The sequence below is a fragment of the Telmatherina bonti genome (assembly GCF_933228915.1).
Source record: "Telmatherina bonti genome assembly, chromosome: 2".
NCBI lineage: Eukaryota > Metazoa > Chordata > Actinopteri > Atheriniformes > Telmatherinidae > Telmatherina > Telmatherina bonti.
This window is the reverse complement of record NC_136620.1, coordinates 13126021-13143520: the sequence shown is the minus strand read 5'-3', so window position 1 is coordinate 13143520 and position 17500 is coordinate 13126021. Positions and strand designations below refer to the sequence as shown.

At 40.1% G+C, this 17500-nt stretch overlaps 1 protein-coding gene across 2 annotated transcripts in view; it reads left to right on the top strand.

Annotated features, from left to right (window-relative positions):
* The window catches only part of galnt18a (UDP-N-acetyl-alpha-D-galactosamine:polypeptide N-acetylgalactosaminyltransferase 18a), a gene marked incomplete at its 3' end in the record, with an annotated part of 247101 nt that overhangs the window by 122549 nt on the left and 107052 nt on the right, over positions 1-17500 (top strand). For both annotated transcript variants that reach the window (XR_013771649.1, XM_079256126.1), the window contains exons 2-3: positions 13488-13695; positions 14965-15131. Coding sequence is in view for 1 of the 2 variants with exons in the window: in XM_079256126.1 (XP_079112252.1) it covers positions 13488-13695; positions 14965-15131 (375 nt within the window). The remainder of the gene's footprint in view (positions 1-13487; positions 13696-14964; positions 15132-17500) is intronic.

Here is a 17500-nt window from a genome sequence, read left to right as displayed (position 1 = left end):
AGCAAAAATATACATATAAATTAAAAATCATCATGTATGTGAATTTTCCAATATATATCAATATCTGCTGGCTTGATTAGTTATTTCAGAGTGGCTGAATAGTGATGGAGTCTCCTCAGAGACCTCCTGTGGTTCCTTTTCTTCATGTTCCTCTGATTCACTTGTTCATGCTTCCCAGACCCTCGCTTCCTGTTTTTCCAACATGAAGTTCATCAAATTTGTTGTTTTCCGTTTTGCTTTTCCCCCTGAAGGGGTCGCCACAGCAACTCATCAGCTTCCAACTACCAAGCCAGTACAGGAAACCTATTCACACGGTAGTGCTTCAGCACAGGTTTTATGCCGTTTCTTAGAGATGGTCTTAGCTGCAGACTGGAAAATGAGGTGGGGCTGGATGTTCCAACCCTGCCCCCTCAACATTTTGATTGGTGGCTAATGCTAACCCTAACCCTAACCCCTAACACCCATTAACGTCTGTCCATGCGCATTTGACATCCAACTCCGTCAAATACCCAGGCCCCGCCTCATTCTCCAGGCTGCAGCCGGGGATTATTGGTTTCTTACGCAACCCTCTGCATTTATCAGGCTTGTGTTTACAACACATCTGTAAAATCCCATTTTTAGGAAAAGAAAAGGATAGATTCTGTTTGGAAATACTGTATGAGAGCATGGTTATGAGAATTTAGACGACTTTATTAACGAACCCAAAACATTCTTTATGATTACTTTAAGGTATGCAGGAAAAGTATACAAATAAACAAATGTATGATGTGAAAAACATTTTTCTCCTCCATCTCTTCCTTTTGAGGTTTTCCTGACATTTTCCCTCTCCTTTTTCGAAGTCATTTCCTTTTTGTTGAAGACAGGTGAATTCACCTGCTGATTTTATAGCTCTTGACTGCTGCGTTTCCAATCTGCTCGCATGTGTCTTTACACCTGGTGGATGTGGTTACTCAATTTGTTCACAAGTGTGGTCACTGGCAAGGCAGGGCTTTTTAGTGAGAAGGAAATAACCTCACAATCCTTATTTGTGTCTAAGATGTGAAAATGTTTGTAGAGTTATGCACATCACTGTGTGTAATGTTTTGTAAAAAGTGGGAAGCTGAGTCTGAGCTCATCGTTGTACAACTCCAGAAACCTGTTTTGCTTCTTGCATATAAATTTGTAAAGTGTGTTAACATGTTAATTTTAATGTTTAAGCATTTGTGAAAAATAGTGATATAGCACGGTGGCCGCCAAGGCTGCCCTTTATCACCGATTCTGTTCATAACTTTCATGGACAGAATTTCTAGGCGCAGCCGAGGTGTTGAGGTGTTCCAGCTTGGTGGCCTCAGGATTGGGTCTCTGCTTTTTGCAGATGACGTGGTCCTGTTGGCTTCATCTGGCCGTGATCTCCAGCTCTTGCTTGAGCGATTCACAGCCGAATGTGAAACGGCTGGGATGAGAATCAGCACCTCTAAATCTAAGACAATGGTCCTAAGCCGGAATAGGGTGGATTGCCATCGGGTCGGGAGTGAGGCCCTGCCTCAAGTTAAGGAGCTTAAATATCTCGGGGTCTTGTTCACAAGTGAGGGAAGGATAGAGCGTGAGATCAACAGAAGGATTGGTGCGGCGTCTGCACCGGTCTCTCAGAGTGAAGACCTCCATTTACCAGTCGATCTACTTTCCTACCCTCACCTATGGTCATGAGCTGTGGGTCGGGACAGAAAGAACGATATCTCGTATACAGGCGGCTGAAATGAGTTTCCTCCGTAGGGTGGTCGGGCTCTCCCTTAGAAAAGGTGTGAGGAGCTCAGCCATCCGGGAGGGGTTCAGAGTAGAGCCGCTGTATCGAGAGGAACCAGTTGATGTGGCTCAGGCATGTGGTCAGGGTGCCTCCTGGACGCCTCCCTGGTGAGGTGTTCCAGGCACGTCCCTCTGGGAGGAGACCCCGGGGAAGACCCAGGACACGCTGGAGGGATTATATCTCTCGGATGGCCTGGGAATGCCTTGGGATCCCCCCCGCAGAGTTGGCAAATGTGGTTTGGGAGGGGGAACTCTGTTCTTCCCTGCTTAGGCTGCTGCCCCCGCGACCCGACCCCAGAAAAGCAGCAGAAGTTGAATGGATGGATGGAGTAATATAGCACATATAGCACACATATCTGCCTTGTCTGTACTTTATTGGGAGTCGTGGAAACTAAAATTTGGAAATATTTCTGTAGTACTGCACTACCCTAAAAGAACAAGTCCACTTAAAAGTGAAGATGACCACATTAGAGTAACAGAGCAAGATGCAAACACAGTGCTGGCAGATAATTAGCATGTTAGCATGTAATTAGTTCATCAAGATGATAATTTACCTAAAACTAATATCTGAGTCTTGTTTTACATTAAATTTTCATGCATTTCTTATGATACATCAGGAAAGTCCAGACATATTCACATGAAGTGATGAAGAAGTTTAAGTTATTTTAAAGTGAAACTATTATGTGCATTTCAGGCTAATTTATTTTTATTTCTGAGACCAGAAGGGCTGGGATTGATCGAGTTATTGTCACAAATCGCTTTGTTTACTTCAGACCGACCCTCTCCGTAGGCTGTCAGATCAGCCTGCGGGCAAAACGAGTGGATTGAGACTCTTCCGCATTAAGCCCCGCCTCCCGCCACTGCACTACATCGGGAGCGCGCACCGCACCTGCTTTCGCCGTCATTGTAACGTCTCGTAAACAGAAGGATTAGGCTAATATGAACTCAATAAAAAAAACAAAATACAATGTCAACACATAGCATACAGCCCTACATGTTGGAACCTGAATCAGAGCCTGAAAACAAAGTGAAAAACAGCAACCCACAGCAACGAATGCAGCAGGATGTCTCTCTTTGGTAAACTCACCAGCCATCGTTGGAAATAACTTTATCCCACGTTTTCCACCCGCCTGATGTATTTGTACATGTCCTTGTTAACCAGTAGACGGTAACCAATCACCGAACCTTATCCCCCGGGATGTCACAAGGATTTCGAAGTAGAAAAAACTCTCTAAAACAATGTGTTTTTCTTCGCCATGGAAACCGAACGGAGAGCGTGCTGGAACTCAGTGATATTGTGGGATATCAGATTATATATTCAGTTGGTTGTGTAAGATTAATTCATTCATCTAGTTTCTCAACCACTTAGTTGAATTACGGGTTGAATTAGGGGAAGCTGGAGCCTATCCCGGCAACCACTGGGCGGGAGGCATTGTACACCCTGGACAGGTCACCAGTCCATCACAGGGTTTGTAAGATGTTTTTCAACAATTACTTGTAACCTAATCAGAGTAGTAACATCTGCATTTTAGCTTTTTTTTTTTTTTTTTTTTTTTTTTTTTTAAATTAGTTTGACGATGTAGAACTCACACACAGTTGCAGGATGAAAAAAAAAACACCTCTACATTTACATCAAGATGCACAGAGCTTCATACTCCTTCATACTCTGCTGTAGGTGCTGAATAATACACACAGCACCTTCACCACTGTTCTACTTTAATTCTTCCTGATTTCCATGATATGCCCCCCAGCTGTGTCTAGAATAGAGTGTTATCAGTGATGAAGTTTATCAGACACATCAACGGACACACAAAGCGCTCCTCTGCTCATGTGTTCTGCAAAATCAAGTCATCCGCACAGATGCTTTTAGTTAATGGAGAATGAAGTAACTAAAAGCTTCGCTGAGTATTAATGGCTAATATCAGCTGAAAATGGGAGGCGAAATGAGTCAACTTAAAGCTCTTTAAAACTTTTGATGACTCAAAGTGCTTTTATGTCCAGTAAAGGGGAACACAGAACCATTTGCAGTACTTTTAGAGTGCCTCTTATGAAGCTGTAAGGGACTTGGAGGAAGGTGGCATTTCACCAACCAGAGCATAAAGAATGCAAAGGTGAAATTTCTACTCTTTGAAACTAATAATGAAAAAGAAAGATTCAGGTAAGGAAGGACAGGGTGCATTTCATAGTCTTGTTATCAGGGCAGCAAATATAAAAAGAATATACATATATATATATATATATATATATATATATATATATATATATATATATATATATATATATATATATATATTTATATATATAGTATGTATAGTTTTGACGGGTCTTGACGGGTCTAAACCTGTTTGACTGTTTTATCCATCTAAATTGGTTTCTTAAATCCACGATGGTACATTAACTGTGTGTTCAGACTAAACGCGTTTTGAGCGTCAAAAACGCTCAGAACACTCGACGCTGGTCACTAAACTGCCACTTTTGTGTCCAACGCCCAAAACACTCCCAACGCTCCTGCCGCTTGTGTGTCTGGAGCGAGCGGCAAACGCGGAAGAGGAGGGAGGCGGCGCTTTCCTTCCAGTCAGTTTGAATGATGGCGGATTCAGTAGAGCGATGACATGGTTTTATTTAATAAATAAAGCTAGAGGACGTTGTCGTAGGGAAGTTAGTCAGTATTAATGCAATAAGAGCCGCACTCAGCAGAGAGCCGCCACCGCCCCCAAACAAAGCGTTGCTAGGCAACGTATCCTGTTACTTTGCCGAATCAGTAACATTCAGCTTTTTAGCAAGGAATGGTTATCTTAAATATTGCACAGAGTAATCGCATCTCAGCCCTGTGTCTGTGTTCACCACAGGAATCCTCCAGGAGCTGCGAGCTGATCGCTCTGATTGGTTGACGTCCCACGTCAAGCGGCCAAAGTTCAGCTTTGTCCATCTCTGGCTTTTGATGTGTGGAACGCGCGTCGATCTTAAAAAACTTCTTAAATTTTTGGCGCATTCCACGCGGAACGCCGATGCCCAAAACGCGTCGCGAGAAAGCTTGACGCCCCCTTGCCGCGCCTCCCCATAGACTTTACATTGAAACTGCCGCTCTTGGCGCTCAAAACGCGTTTGGTCTGAACACACCGTAATAGCATATGCTATTACATAGTTGCAATATTATGTGATACATTTCTACCATATAGTGTTACAACATTATACTGTTAACATTGTTTTCCACACAACATTGCATACAGAAGGTTAAATATCAGAACCCTAGAGCATCTAAACTCATCTCTTACTTGGTTTTCTTTCTTTATTTAAATGGTAATAATAAGAGCAGATAACCCATCAAGTCCAATTTTTTTTAATATGAGGTCTTTATTTCTCCCTTTAACAAAATGTAAAATAAAGCACCACCTTCTTTTTTTTAGGAACATTTACTATTTATTACCATGTGATGTACAGTATGTCAAAATTTTTCAAATGTGATCTTTCTTTTTTCTGGTGTCCATTAAGAGGCTGAAGACAAAAATCTGACTGTGTTCCACAGGGTTTTGGCAAAGCTTGAACCATAAAGTGCCAAATGTCGCAGAGACTATATGTATCATACATGTCACACTGGGTTCTTATGGGTTAAAGGCACAACAAATTACATTTCAGTTTTGTTGCATTATCATTGATTGTTTTAGGAAAATTAAGGTGAGACTATCCTCATCAGATCCATCAGGTTCTTGTGTTATCTCTATGTACACAAATGGAGGGAAATTCTGTGCTCAACTTGATGCCATATGTTGTTCATAACAGCTGCACTTATCAGTCGAAACCATTTGCTTAGAAATGTCTGGGTTCAGTTCCGTCAGAGCATTGGGGAATGAAGTTTTGAGGCATCCAGGGTGTCGTTGACTGAAGAGTTGGCAGCACACCACTTGAGTCCCGATGGAGGATCAGATCTGTAAACCAGGTCTACATGCTTGGTGGTTTAGGAAAGCCTGATTTCTTTTAAACAAAATGTCCATTTAAACAAAATGTCTGGGAATTTTGGTTGAGTTATGTCAAATCTTTTATTTACTGCTATTTTTTTTCAGTTTTTTTGTGTGTGTGCGTGTGAAAATGAAATGCATGAATGAATGTAAGGACGTATCCATGGTGAAATCCAGTTGCTCATTTGCTGCAACCATCACATCACAGCTGTCATGTGATGGTTTGTGATGGAAAAATGAAGTTGTGAAGTGTAGCCTGTCATCATCTAGATGCTGCAGGACAACTGGACATTGTGAATAATATGTAAATAATGTCAGTTTGCCATTAAAAATAATCAAGAACACAGAGTTTTAGGGCAGGGAAGTTGTGCATTATTGCTTTAGATAATGATATTAACTTGGTTACAGGTTCAATTTAAGTAACATTTAACTCAAGCTTTCAGTAATGCAACCAGACAACACATTTACATGACATTAGCATTAAATACTGTCATTTATCCTGTTGTTCCAGCCAAAAGTAGACATAAAATGCACAAAAAAAAAAAAAAAAGTTTTAAAAATAACACAATCTGGGACTTCCGGGTTGGTAGCAGAGTGAGATGGTTGACTGAACTTGAGCTCCTGACAATAGAGCACTATTTCCCCCTAGAATTCAAGTAAACCCTTTATTTGACTACACATTATGAACAATATGTCGGGGGGTTCTAAGAAGAAAACCAAGAAGATGCAAGAAACAAAAGAAGTAGACGCAGCACAAGACGGAGAACACGTTAGTACAGAGAGAGAAGATGGTGGTAGGGACGTAGCGTCTCATGCTGGGACTTTACACAAGGACATGAAGTTGATCAGCCAACAAATCGCCAACTTAAAAGCCAAATTGAAGACTGATTTGGGATCACTCAAGGACGATTTCAATAAAACAATGACGGAAGAAATAAATGCACTTAAACAAGACATTAACCAGCAGCTTGCAGAAGCTAAGCTAGCAATGCAGGACCAGGGTAAGAAACTCCAGAAGGCTGAGACACAAGTAGAAGCGCTCGAAACGTGGTCTGCTGCAGCCAACAAGTCACTCCGACAGTCATTACTGGAACAGCAGAAAGTTATTGACAAGATAAATGAATCAAGAGCAAGAAGAAACAATATGCGCATTTATGGAGTCCCAGAGGGAGAGGAGGGAGAGTCTACGGGCCAATTTATTGAAAGTTTAATCCGAAATGAAAAGCTTATTGATGAGGGAGTAGACGTCCAAGTACAGCGAGCCCACCGCTCACTCGGGCCAAAGCCTCCTGCCAGTGCACCTCCCCGGTCCATCGTTGTCAACTTTCTTCAGTTTCAAATCAAAGAAACAGTCCTGAAAAACGTGTGGAAGAAGAAGATCTTAATACAGAATAAACCTCTGGCCTTTGACCACGACTACACGACGGCGGTGGTACAGCAGCGTCGAGCCTACAAGGATGTGAAGAGCGCATTAAAAGAAAAAGGCATCTGATTTCAGTCTCCCTTTACAAAGTTAAGGGTTCACTGGGATTCCGGCCCATGGACCTACAACAGCCAGAGAGAAGCCGCCCGCGAGCTACAGCGTCGGGGCTTTGAGGTACGTGAGCCCTGGGAGAGCGCAATATTCAACGCAACTTCCCTACTTGATCAACTGGACGGCGCATCACCATGGGAACGCGTCACCCGGCGTGACAACGAGGGAACTGTCAAACGAGTGCGCGAGCGGCTTCTGCTGTTTCAGCGCAACACGGTCTGATCTGCTGGATTTTCAATTTAAGTACTCTTCACTTCTACACTGGGACACACAATTGGCGAGTAGCACAATTAAGTTAGGGCGGAAATTTATTTACTTTTTCTTTGCATAGTGCTAAAGGTATTGTACTGCATCCTGAATATAGTGACTGCTCTATGTCAGGTAGACATCTGATCGCACTGGGATGAGTGAAGCTCGTTGCAGGGTATTCATCTATTCTAGGAGGGGGCCCTCAGTTAGGGTGAGGCTCTCCCCCTCAGTTATTGGGACTAGAGACCCAGAGGGTATAACTAACCTCTTTTTTTTCTTTTGTTATTTGGGAGTCAGTTAATTTATGTCGGTTTGTAACCCCTTTCTCCTCTCATGGGGTATACTGTTCTTGTTCTTGTCTGTTTTTTGTTTCGGAGGCTTGCGGAGGATCATCATGTTTTATAGTGTTAAGAAATGTCACAAAAGCTTAGAATGATGTCACTTAATATCAATGGTCTGGGCAACCCAATCAAAAGAGCGAAGGTAATGACAAAACTATGGAAAGAAAATATGCATTTTATTTACTTACAGGAAACTCACCTCTCACCACAAGAGAATGAAAAACTACAAAAGTTTGGTTTCAAAAAAACATTTTATAGCTCCCATATCCATAGCCATAAACGAGGGGTAGCAATACTTATGTCAAACTCTGTGAAGTTTGAGATGTATAAGGAAATAAAAGACAAAGAAGGCTGTTACATTATTGTGAAGGGTAAATTTGAGGACAGTATTTTAACGCTAGTCAGTGTATATGCGCCTCCAAACAGCGATAAATCATTTTTCAAAGACTTTTTTTATACAGTATCTTTGAAGACTGAAGGGATTTGTATATGTGGTGGAGATCTCAATGTGACACTTAATTACAAGCAGGATACAACTAGTCAGAACAGAAATAAAAGATACTTGGCAAAATTTCTAAACACGATCCTTGATGAAACTGGCCTAGTGGATGCTTGGAGGTTCCTTCTCCCTATGCAGAGAGACTACACACACTACTCGGTTCCCCATTCAACTCATTCAAGAATTGACTATTTCCTGATACAGAAAGAGAATTGTGATAGAATCACTGATTGTAAAATTGAGGTTGCCGACCTCTCCGATCATAATGCAATTTATTTGACTATCCAGGTAGACACACCTAAAAAGAATACTGTATGGCGCCTTAATATTGGTATCCTAAACAATGGAAAAATTGTTAATGACATTAAACAGGAAATTGATACTTTTCTCAAAGAGAATGATAATGGTGAAACTGACCCATTAATCCTGTGGGACTCCCTTAAAGCTCTATTAAGAGGTAAACTAATAGTGATCACTACATATCTTAAAAAAAAGAGAATAGAAAAATACAAGTACTTGACAAACAATCTGAAGGATCTTGAACAGAAGTTCAGGGAAAAGAAGGATCAAAATATTGGGAAACAAATAAAGGAACTAAGAATGGATGACCTGTTGGCAAGAGCGGTAGAGAAGAAAGCAAGATACCTTAAGCAGCAATATTATGAACTTGGCCCCAAATCTGCCAAACTGCTGGCTCGGAGGTTGCAAAATCAGCAGGTTGACACAGCTATACACAAAATCAAGAATCCTGTCTCACAGAAGGTGGTGACTAAACCAAAAGAGATGGAACATATATTTAAAGAATACTATAAAAGGCTTTATTCACGAGAGGGTACAGTAAACCAGAAGTTAATTCGGGATTTTTTTTTCTTATTGGATCTGCCAAGCATCGGAGAAACTCAAAATGAAACTATTACAAGAGAAATTACAAAAGAAGAATTAAATAGGGCACTTGGCAGATTAAAAACAAATAAAGCTCCAGGTAGTGATGGGTTTCCTACAGAATGGTACCGCATATTTCGTGATAAACTAAATCCGATATTATTGAGATGTTTTAATTGGACCCTTAAGGAAGGTCAGATACCCCTATCTTGGAAAGAGGCTATTGTATCCTTGATTCCTAAAGACAACAAAGATAGGGAAAACAGTACGAATTACAGGCCAATATCCATTCTGAACATGGATTACAAATTATACACCTCGATTATTGCAAAACGACTAGAAACATTTGTTACAGATTTAATTGACAAAGACCAATGTGGATTTATTCCAGGTAGACAAACTCAGGATAACATTAGAAGAACCATACATATTCTACATAAAATCAATAGAGACAAAATAAGTGCAGCTTTAATAAGCCTCGATGACGAAAAGGCCTTTGATAGAGTAGATTGGGAGTTTCTGTATCTAACACTGGAAAGATTTGGGTTTAGTCAAGACTCAATAAGAGCCATTGAGGCAATTTATCAGCAACCTACTGCAAGAATTAAGGTGAATGGCTCTTTGACAGACCGTTTTGAATTACACAGAGGCACGAGGCAGGGTTGTTGCCTCAGCCCGACGCGCTTCGCTCTGTATATAGAGCCCCTGGTCCAGGCAATTCGATAGGATGAAAATATATTCGTAATTACTATTGGAGAAAATGAGCATAAAATAGGCTTGTTTGCAGATGACGTTATGTTATATATTATGGAAATTGATACTTCTCTTCCCATACTTATAAAACTATTAGAAGAGTTTAATTCATACTCGGGATACAAACTTAATATCACAAAAACACAAATTATCCACTTTAATTATTTACCCAGAGAGGGACTTAGGAATAAATTTAATGTCAATTGGACTACTACAACAATCAAGTACTTGGGGGTCAACATAACCAAAATACCAGATTTACTATATGAAGCTAATTATAATCCACTTACTGAAAATTTGAAAAAGGATTTGGAGAGATGGTCCACGTACCCATTTGATTTTGCTAGTAAAATAAGTGTTATAAAGATGAATATATTGCCAAGACTTTTGTATCTATTTCAATCTCTTCCAGTAGAAATACCATTGCAACAGTTTGTAGCATGGGACAAGATGATGTCAAGATTTATATGGGGGGGGGCAAGAGGGCCAGGATACGTTTCTCCACACTCCAGCTGCCAAAGGATAAAGGTGGAATGTCTCTCCCAAACCTAAAACTGTATTTTCAAGCTGCACAATTTAAACCTCTGTGTTGTTGGTATGATAGTACTTATGAAGCGTGATGGAAAGATATTGAGACCTATGTACCTGGTTATAAGATCCAAACAATACCAGGGGAGGAGAATCTGAACAGTGGTCTTAGAAACCTTCTAGACCCAGTCACTATATTCTCTATAGAAACATGGTTCTCTCTTGTTAAACAACTAAAATTGAAAAAAAGTACCAAATTACTAAGGTGGATTGCACTAGATGAAGGGTTTAAACCAGGTACATATGACTCTGTATTTAAAGACTGGATGAGGAAGGGACTGACTGCCTTTTGTGTGGCTACTAAAGACAATAGGATGAGGACTTTTCAGGACTTGAAAATCACATTTGACTTAAAAAAATCGGGACCTGTTTAGATACCTTCAGTTAAGAGATTATTACGATAAAGAAATTAGAGAGACAGTCTCTGAGGATGTTAATCCGATCATTGAAATAATTAGTGGAGCTTACAACCAAAAGAACACTAAAACGATTTTGAGACTCTACAATAGTTTAATAAGTAATCTCAGGACCACATCACTTTATGTAAAAGCTAGGTGGGAGCAAGAACTGAATGTTACAATAACAGAGGAGGAATGGTCCGAAGCTTGTGCATTATTACTACAGACATCAACTAATTCAATGACCTGGAGAGAATTTAACTGGAAATGTATCATTAGATTCTTTATTACACCACATGTGAAGAGTAAACAACTCCAAATCCAACAAGCTTGTTGGAGAGATTGCAGTAGTGTGGAAGCTCACCACACTCATATCTTCTGGACTTGTCCTAAAATCCAATCATACTGGATCTCTGTCAACACGGAAATACAAAAGGTTCTTGGATATAATATCCCAAGAGAATGTACTGTGATGTATTTGGGGAATATTACCAAAGTAGTACGGGTGAGGACCAGTACTTAACTAAGATCCTTCTATCTGCAGCACGGAAGGCTATAACAAACTCTGGCCCCGGATAAGTACCAGTGGACTAACATTATAAACAACATATCTCAGATGGAGAAACTAACCTTCATTATTAGGTTAAAAGAATCCGAATACAATGAAAAGTGGAAAAAGTGGATTTCTTTTGTAAATTTGGATACTTAATTATCAAACTTGTCTGGAGCAGGTTATGTATATAAGGTAAATTGCCTCCTGTGGATTTGTGATACGTTTGCATATCATGGTGTCCTGACTTTCGTTTTTTACACGAGTAAAAAATGCGAGTGGCCTAACTTTCAAATACATTTGTGAATTTATCTTCATGTACTGTATATATATCAGTCATTTAGTTTTTTTTTTTTTTTCTTTTCTGAATATTGGATATAACCTCCTCCGACTCCGCACCTCCTTCTTTTCACTGTTGTTCTGTATTTGTCCTATATATGACAAAATCTTCAATAAAAATTAAAGTAACAAAAAAGAAAAAAAAAACAAAACATAATCTACCTCACTAATGAGATTTGAGTCTGAATGACTCCTGCATGTCAACGCTCAATGTCCCAGATGCTCCAAAGTTTGATCTTTTAAAGTGTAACAGTGTTTTAAAAAAGCCAAATTTTCAAAAAAAAAAAAAAAAAAAAAAAAAAAGGCTGGTCTTCTTCATGCATTCTTTCGTTGAATTTGGGAAAAATATTAAATGAAATGCAGCTCAATAATGCCCCTTAAATCATTTCCAGACTATCGCTCTGCTCTGATAAAATCCTGATTGTTTAACTGCAGCCTCATTCAACCAAATCACCATCCAGGTGACTTAGAGACAGTGTCTGTGTAGTTAATTTAGCTGTATTTACATGCTTAATGATCTCCCATGGAAAAAGTTAAAATCTGTGGAGTGTCAAAATTGTTTTTCACACAGTCCACTTACGATGACAGCTTAATTCCCCTCCAGTGCATGAACACTGGGACAGCAAGTCTAATAAAAATGGCCAGGTCAAGCTACAATCAATAGCTCAGTTCGAATGTGCATGTAACAATGACAAAAACAAACATTATCACAGCATTCAGCTTTAATGACAATAAATATTTCACACAAGTTTTTCTGTTTCTTACAGTCACAGTGTCTATTTTAATGGGAGAATAAGCTGTTGTGCACTTCCAGTGTTTTCCTGCGTACAAGTTTTAAAACACAACTCGGTTCATGAATATCTCACCAACTCCAATGATTCCCATTTTGCGGCGGTCAAAAACATGCATGCAAATTCTGTCAAAACGTGGCCTCGAGTGTGGCGGTGACTGCAGGCAAGAGAGGCCTGATGAGCTGAAATAACCACAAGCCTCAGGCCCGTCTTCACACAACGAAGGGAGATAAAATAAAATAATAGCACTACGAATAGATGATACGGAGTAAGTAGGCTTTTGTTTTGTTTTCTAATGGGCTGTTTACACGGAGGCCCGAAGCATCATTTCTGTCCTTATTGTTTACCGCCACGCAGGGAAAGCAGCTTAGTGCTGCACATGTGGAACAGGAAAGTCAGCTTCCACGCTCATTAAAAAAAAATAAAGTACTACAGCGGTCACATGCCTGGATTTGTGTTTTCCCCTGCAGAAACAGACCGACGTGCCAGCCAGAGTAATTTGTGATGACAATGAAAATTCCTGTTACCTCAAATTGCACTTGTGCTCCATCCTTTTCTCCATATGCCTCTTACCTTAGTCTACATTATTCCTCCACAAACAGGTTTTGTGTGATGACTACAGAGCGTATTTAACACTTGGTCTCAGTCATTTTTTCCTTGGGAAGGCACAGTGAATAGAGCTGAATGGGGCTCGTTTGTCAGTAGTTTTCAGCAGCGTGTGTGAAGAAGCTTTAAACGGTATCACTGCAATGGTTAGTGATGAGAAAACTGCAGGAGAAAACCTGAGGATACTAAAAGTGTTTACTTTCCCCTTTCTGTGCACAGAAACCCCTCAGAAGGACGGTGAAGATGCAGCGTCTTCATCAGATGCTGTCTCCAACCCCGCCTCCTCGCTCTTCAGCCACTGGGGTCACGACCTGGGTCCAGAGAGTCGAAGGGTCGCTCTCAAGAAGTTTCGATACTACGGCTACAACGGTTACCTTAGTGACCGCATCTCCCTCACTCGGCCAATTCCAGATTTAAGGCCAGACGGGTCAGTCGGTTAATTACAGCATTGATTAAGTCATTTAAAGGAGTTACGGTGTGTTCAGACCAAACGCGTTTTGAGCGTCAAGAGCGGCAGATTTCAATGTAAAGTCTATGGGGAGGCGCGGCAAGGGGGCGTCAAGCTTTCTCGCATTGCGTTTTGGGCATCAGCATTCGTTCCGCGTGGAACGTGCTGAAAATTGAAGTTTTTTAAGCTCACGTTCCGCGCGTCAAAAGCCAGAGATGGACAAAGCTGAACTTTGGCCGCTCGACGCGGGGCATCAACCAATCAGAGAGATCAGCTCGCAGCTCCTGGAGGATTCCTGTGGTGAACCCAGACATGGGGCTGAGGTGCGATTACTCCGTGCAATATTTAAGATAACCATTCCTTGCTAAAAAGCTGAATGTTACTGATTTGGCAACGTAGCAGGATACGTTGCCTAGCAACGCTTTGTTTGGGGTCGGCGGCGGCTCTCTGCTGAGTGCGGCTCTTGTTGCATTAACACAGATAACTGCCCTATGACAACGTCCTCTAGCTTTATTTATTAAATAAAACCATGCCATATCTCTACTGAATCCGCCATCATTCAAACTGACCGGAAGGAAAGTGCCGCCTCCCTGCTCTCTTTTCCGCCGCTTTTGTCATTCGCTCCAGACACACAAGCGGCAGGAGCGTTGGGAGTGTTTTGAGCGTCGGACACAGAAGTGGCAGTTTAGTGACCAGCGTCGAGCGTTCAGCGTTTTCGACGCTCAAAATGCGTTTGGTCTGAACACACCGTTATACTGGTATTTAAAGGCAGAGTATGTAAGATTTCAAGGCGGTTCTTTCCACTACCAGGTGGCAAACACCAGGTCATGAGCAAAATCACAAAACTGCTACCTCCACAAACGACCACAGGTTGGCAGTAATGAGCAAAACTCACCCCTCCTCCTTGCCAGCTCCAATGAGGGCAGGAATCGCTTGTGAGCTGTAGCTCAGAGCCGCTCTGCAATAAATGGGCTTATACTCCCCCTACTGGTGAAAAAAAAAAGTACTTTTCTTTTTACTGGTCAGAAAACATTCAAGAAGGGTCTTTGTCATTAATTAAACTTGAAATTTAATAATGCATCAAATATGGACAGACTGGAGCCTACATGTTTAAATCTAATTATCATTGTAGTTATTTTTTTTAGTTAATTTATTTTGAAAATATTGAAAATATTACATACTCTACCTTTAAGCGTGTGATGCTTTTGCTATTCCAATTAAAACCTTGTCTTTTTTTTTTCTCCACAGATGCAGAAACATGTCTTACTCATCAGACCTTCCTCAGCTCAGCGTCATCTTCATCTTTGTCAATGAGGCTCTGTCGGTGTTGTTACGCTCCATCCACACCGTCATTCAGAGGACTCCGGCTCATCTGCTCAAAGAGATCATACTGGTGGATGACCACAGCACCAGCTGTAAGAGTCCTAACCTTTACTCATGATCTATATTTTTAACAAACTGTATTTCCACTGAGTCATTTGATTTCTAAAAGCTAATTTCACCCCAAGCACATTTTACGCTCATTTATAAATCCAACTATCACCTGAGGAACAATCTAAGGTCACATAAAAATTTCTTTCCTGTTTTAAAATCTGTCGGGGACATTTTTCTTTCTATAAAGCAACTTCCTAATAGGTTTGCGTTGTTTTATTATCAATAATATGAAGCCCATTCATTGATTTTTTGCATTGTTTTTATTGCAAACTAGCACATGAAAGGGACCTACACCAGCCGGCGAATGACTTATCATTCCCTCTAGTCTTATTAGAACTCTGTGGCCTCAGATTTTCCAGGAGTAACTGGCCAGAAGTGGTAAACAATGCTGCAGAGTGCTGTGTGGTCATCTCTATGTTACGCAGGAGGGAATCGCGAGGGGAAAGGGACCAGTTTGTATAGAAAAAGAAAAATCAGTCCTCTATGTGTGTAAATATCATAATAAACATAATTCATAGTTTTATCATATGATTTGGAAAGTCGAGTACACTCCTGCCTCACCACTGCAACCATTGCAACCTTTAGCTTCAGTGGTTCCGATCCCTGGATGCTCTCGTAGCTTTCAGTCAGTAAGAAAGAAGCTTATTTAAAAAGGTTAGCTCGATCAGTTTTTTATGGTTATCACCGAAGTGAAATATGTTTGCACTGTTTTCTACCAGACTGCGTATTGTTGCTTCATTACCTTCAGTCGGTGCAGTTCAGCTGCTTCTCCCAATGTCGACCCAATACATGTTTAGCTTGTTAGCAATCTCAGATGTGTATTAATGAGACAAAGTACCTGGTTTAATAACAGAAGCATGTTTTGTCAGCAACGTTCTTTATGTTTAGATTAATTTCTTCTCTGCTAATGTCTTACTCCTGATTTTACACCCGTACATGCCATCTGATATTGTAGCTCATTTCCACAGAGAGCCTTTGGAAGGAGAACAGATGGTCGGTAAATGTGCTTTTACAATACAGCTAAATAGCAAACTCAACCACCAGGATGGAAGTTTCTCAGTTTACTAATTATAACATAAATCTTAGTGCTGACAGAGTAAACAGGAAAATATTACAGGAGATTTCTGTACGTTTTTGCCGTTTTTTTAAGGGCGCTTCACTCAGACATTTAGTATGTTGCTCATTCTACAGAAGCACAATCCTTACAAGTCTTATTTTGTTGTAAAGATGAGCCATAACAGTTTCCAGAAATGTATAATACAATGCCTGTTGGTTTTATTTAATCAGAGAAATAATCAAACAAACACATCTTTCTTTAAATTTTAAGACAAGTCTATAAAGGAGCTAAAATGCTAAGTTTTGTTGCTTTACTGGTTGTTGATGTTATTGATCTCTTAGTAATCAGTCATGTACTTCCAGTGCTTTACTAACAGAATAATGACTCGCATGTCATAGTATACTTTAGTATGGTTTAATATACTTTCCTACCAGTTTCATAATTCATGCTCTGTTTATTATTCTGCTATTTTCGCAGTTGGATTGCTAAGATCATACAGACTAACTGTAGCCACATGAAACTGAATTCACTTTGGTTATGCGCATTAAAATTCCAAACTATACAGATCAAAGTCTGCACCAAATGGCTGAGATGGATGAATGGATTGTCTAAGAATAAAGAAGGAAAATCAAATCAAATCCTCTTCGTAGAGACTTAACCTTCACTTTTCTGCTGGGACTACGCTGCTGCCAAATCAAGAGCTGATTAAATTCGCTCCTGCTTGATTAAGAGAAGTTTTTTTAAGAGTAAATGTCTAGAATGACTCACTGTCTGTACATTATATCCATGTTTTTCTGTATTTTTTGGACAGTGCACGAAATGTGAACATGCATTACTGACAGAAAGTTATGACTATTCAACTTTCAGGTAGAATTCATTAGGAAACATTAGAAAATGTAAATAATTTATGATGAATTGACCTTATATAATAAATCTAGGATATTTACAATGGTTAGGAAACAAACCACAGTGGTGGCAATACCACGACATAAAATGATCATGTAATGCACACAAATGAGGGCTTTTTAACCCTTTCTGCGATAAGAATCATATTTGATACAAAACAGTTTCGGACACCTTTTGCATCAGTTTATGGTAAATAATTTTCTCAAAACCATGTTTTTACATAGTCTGACACGTGTCTTCTGCCCTGTAGTGGACACCTTTTTTGCTGTAATAATTTTGACATCACGATGGAGTAAATATACTAGATTTATTTGTTTTTCTCCTACATATATATAGAATGTAGAATTTTCTCCACATGTTTGTCCTGGGTTGGGCTTTAAATAAGGA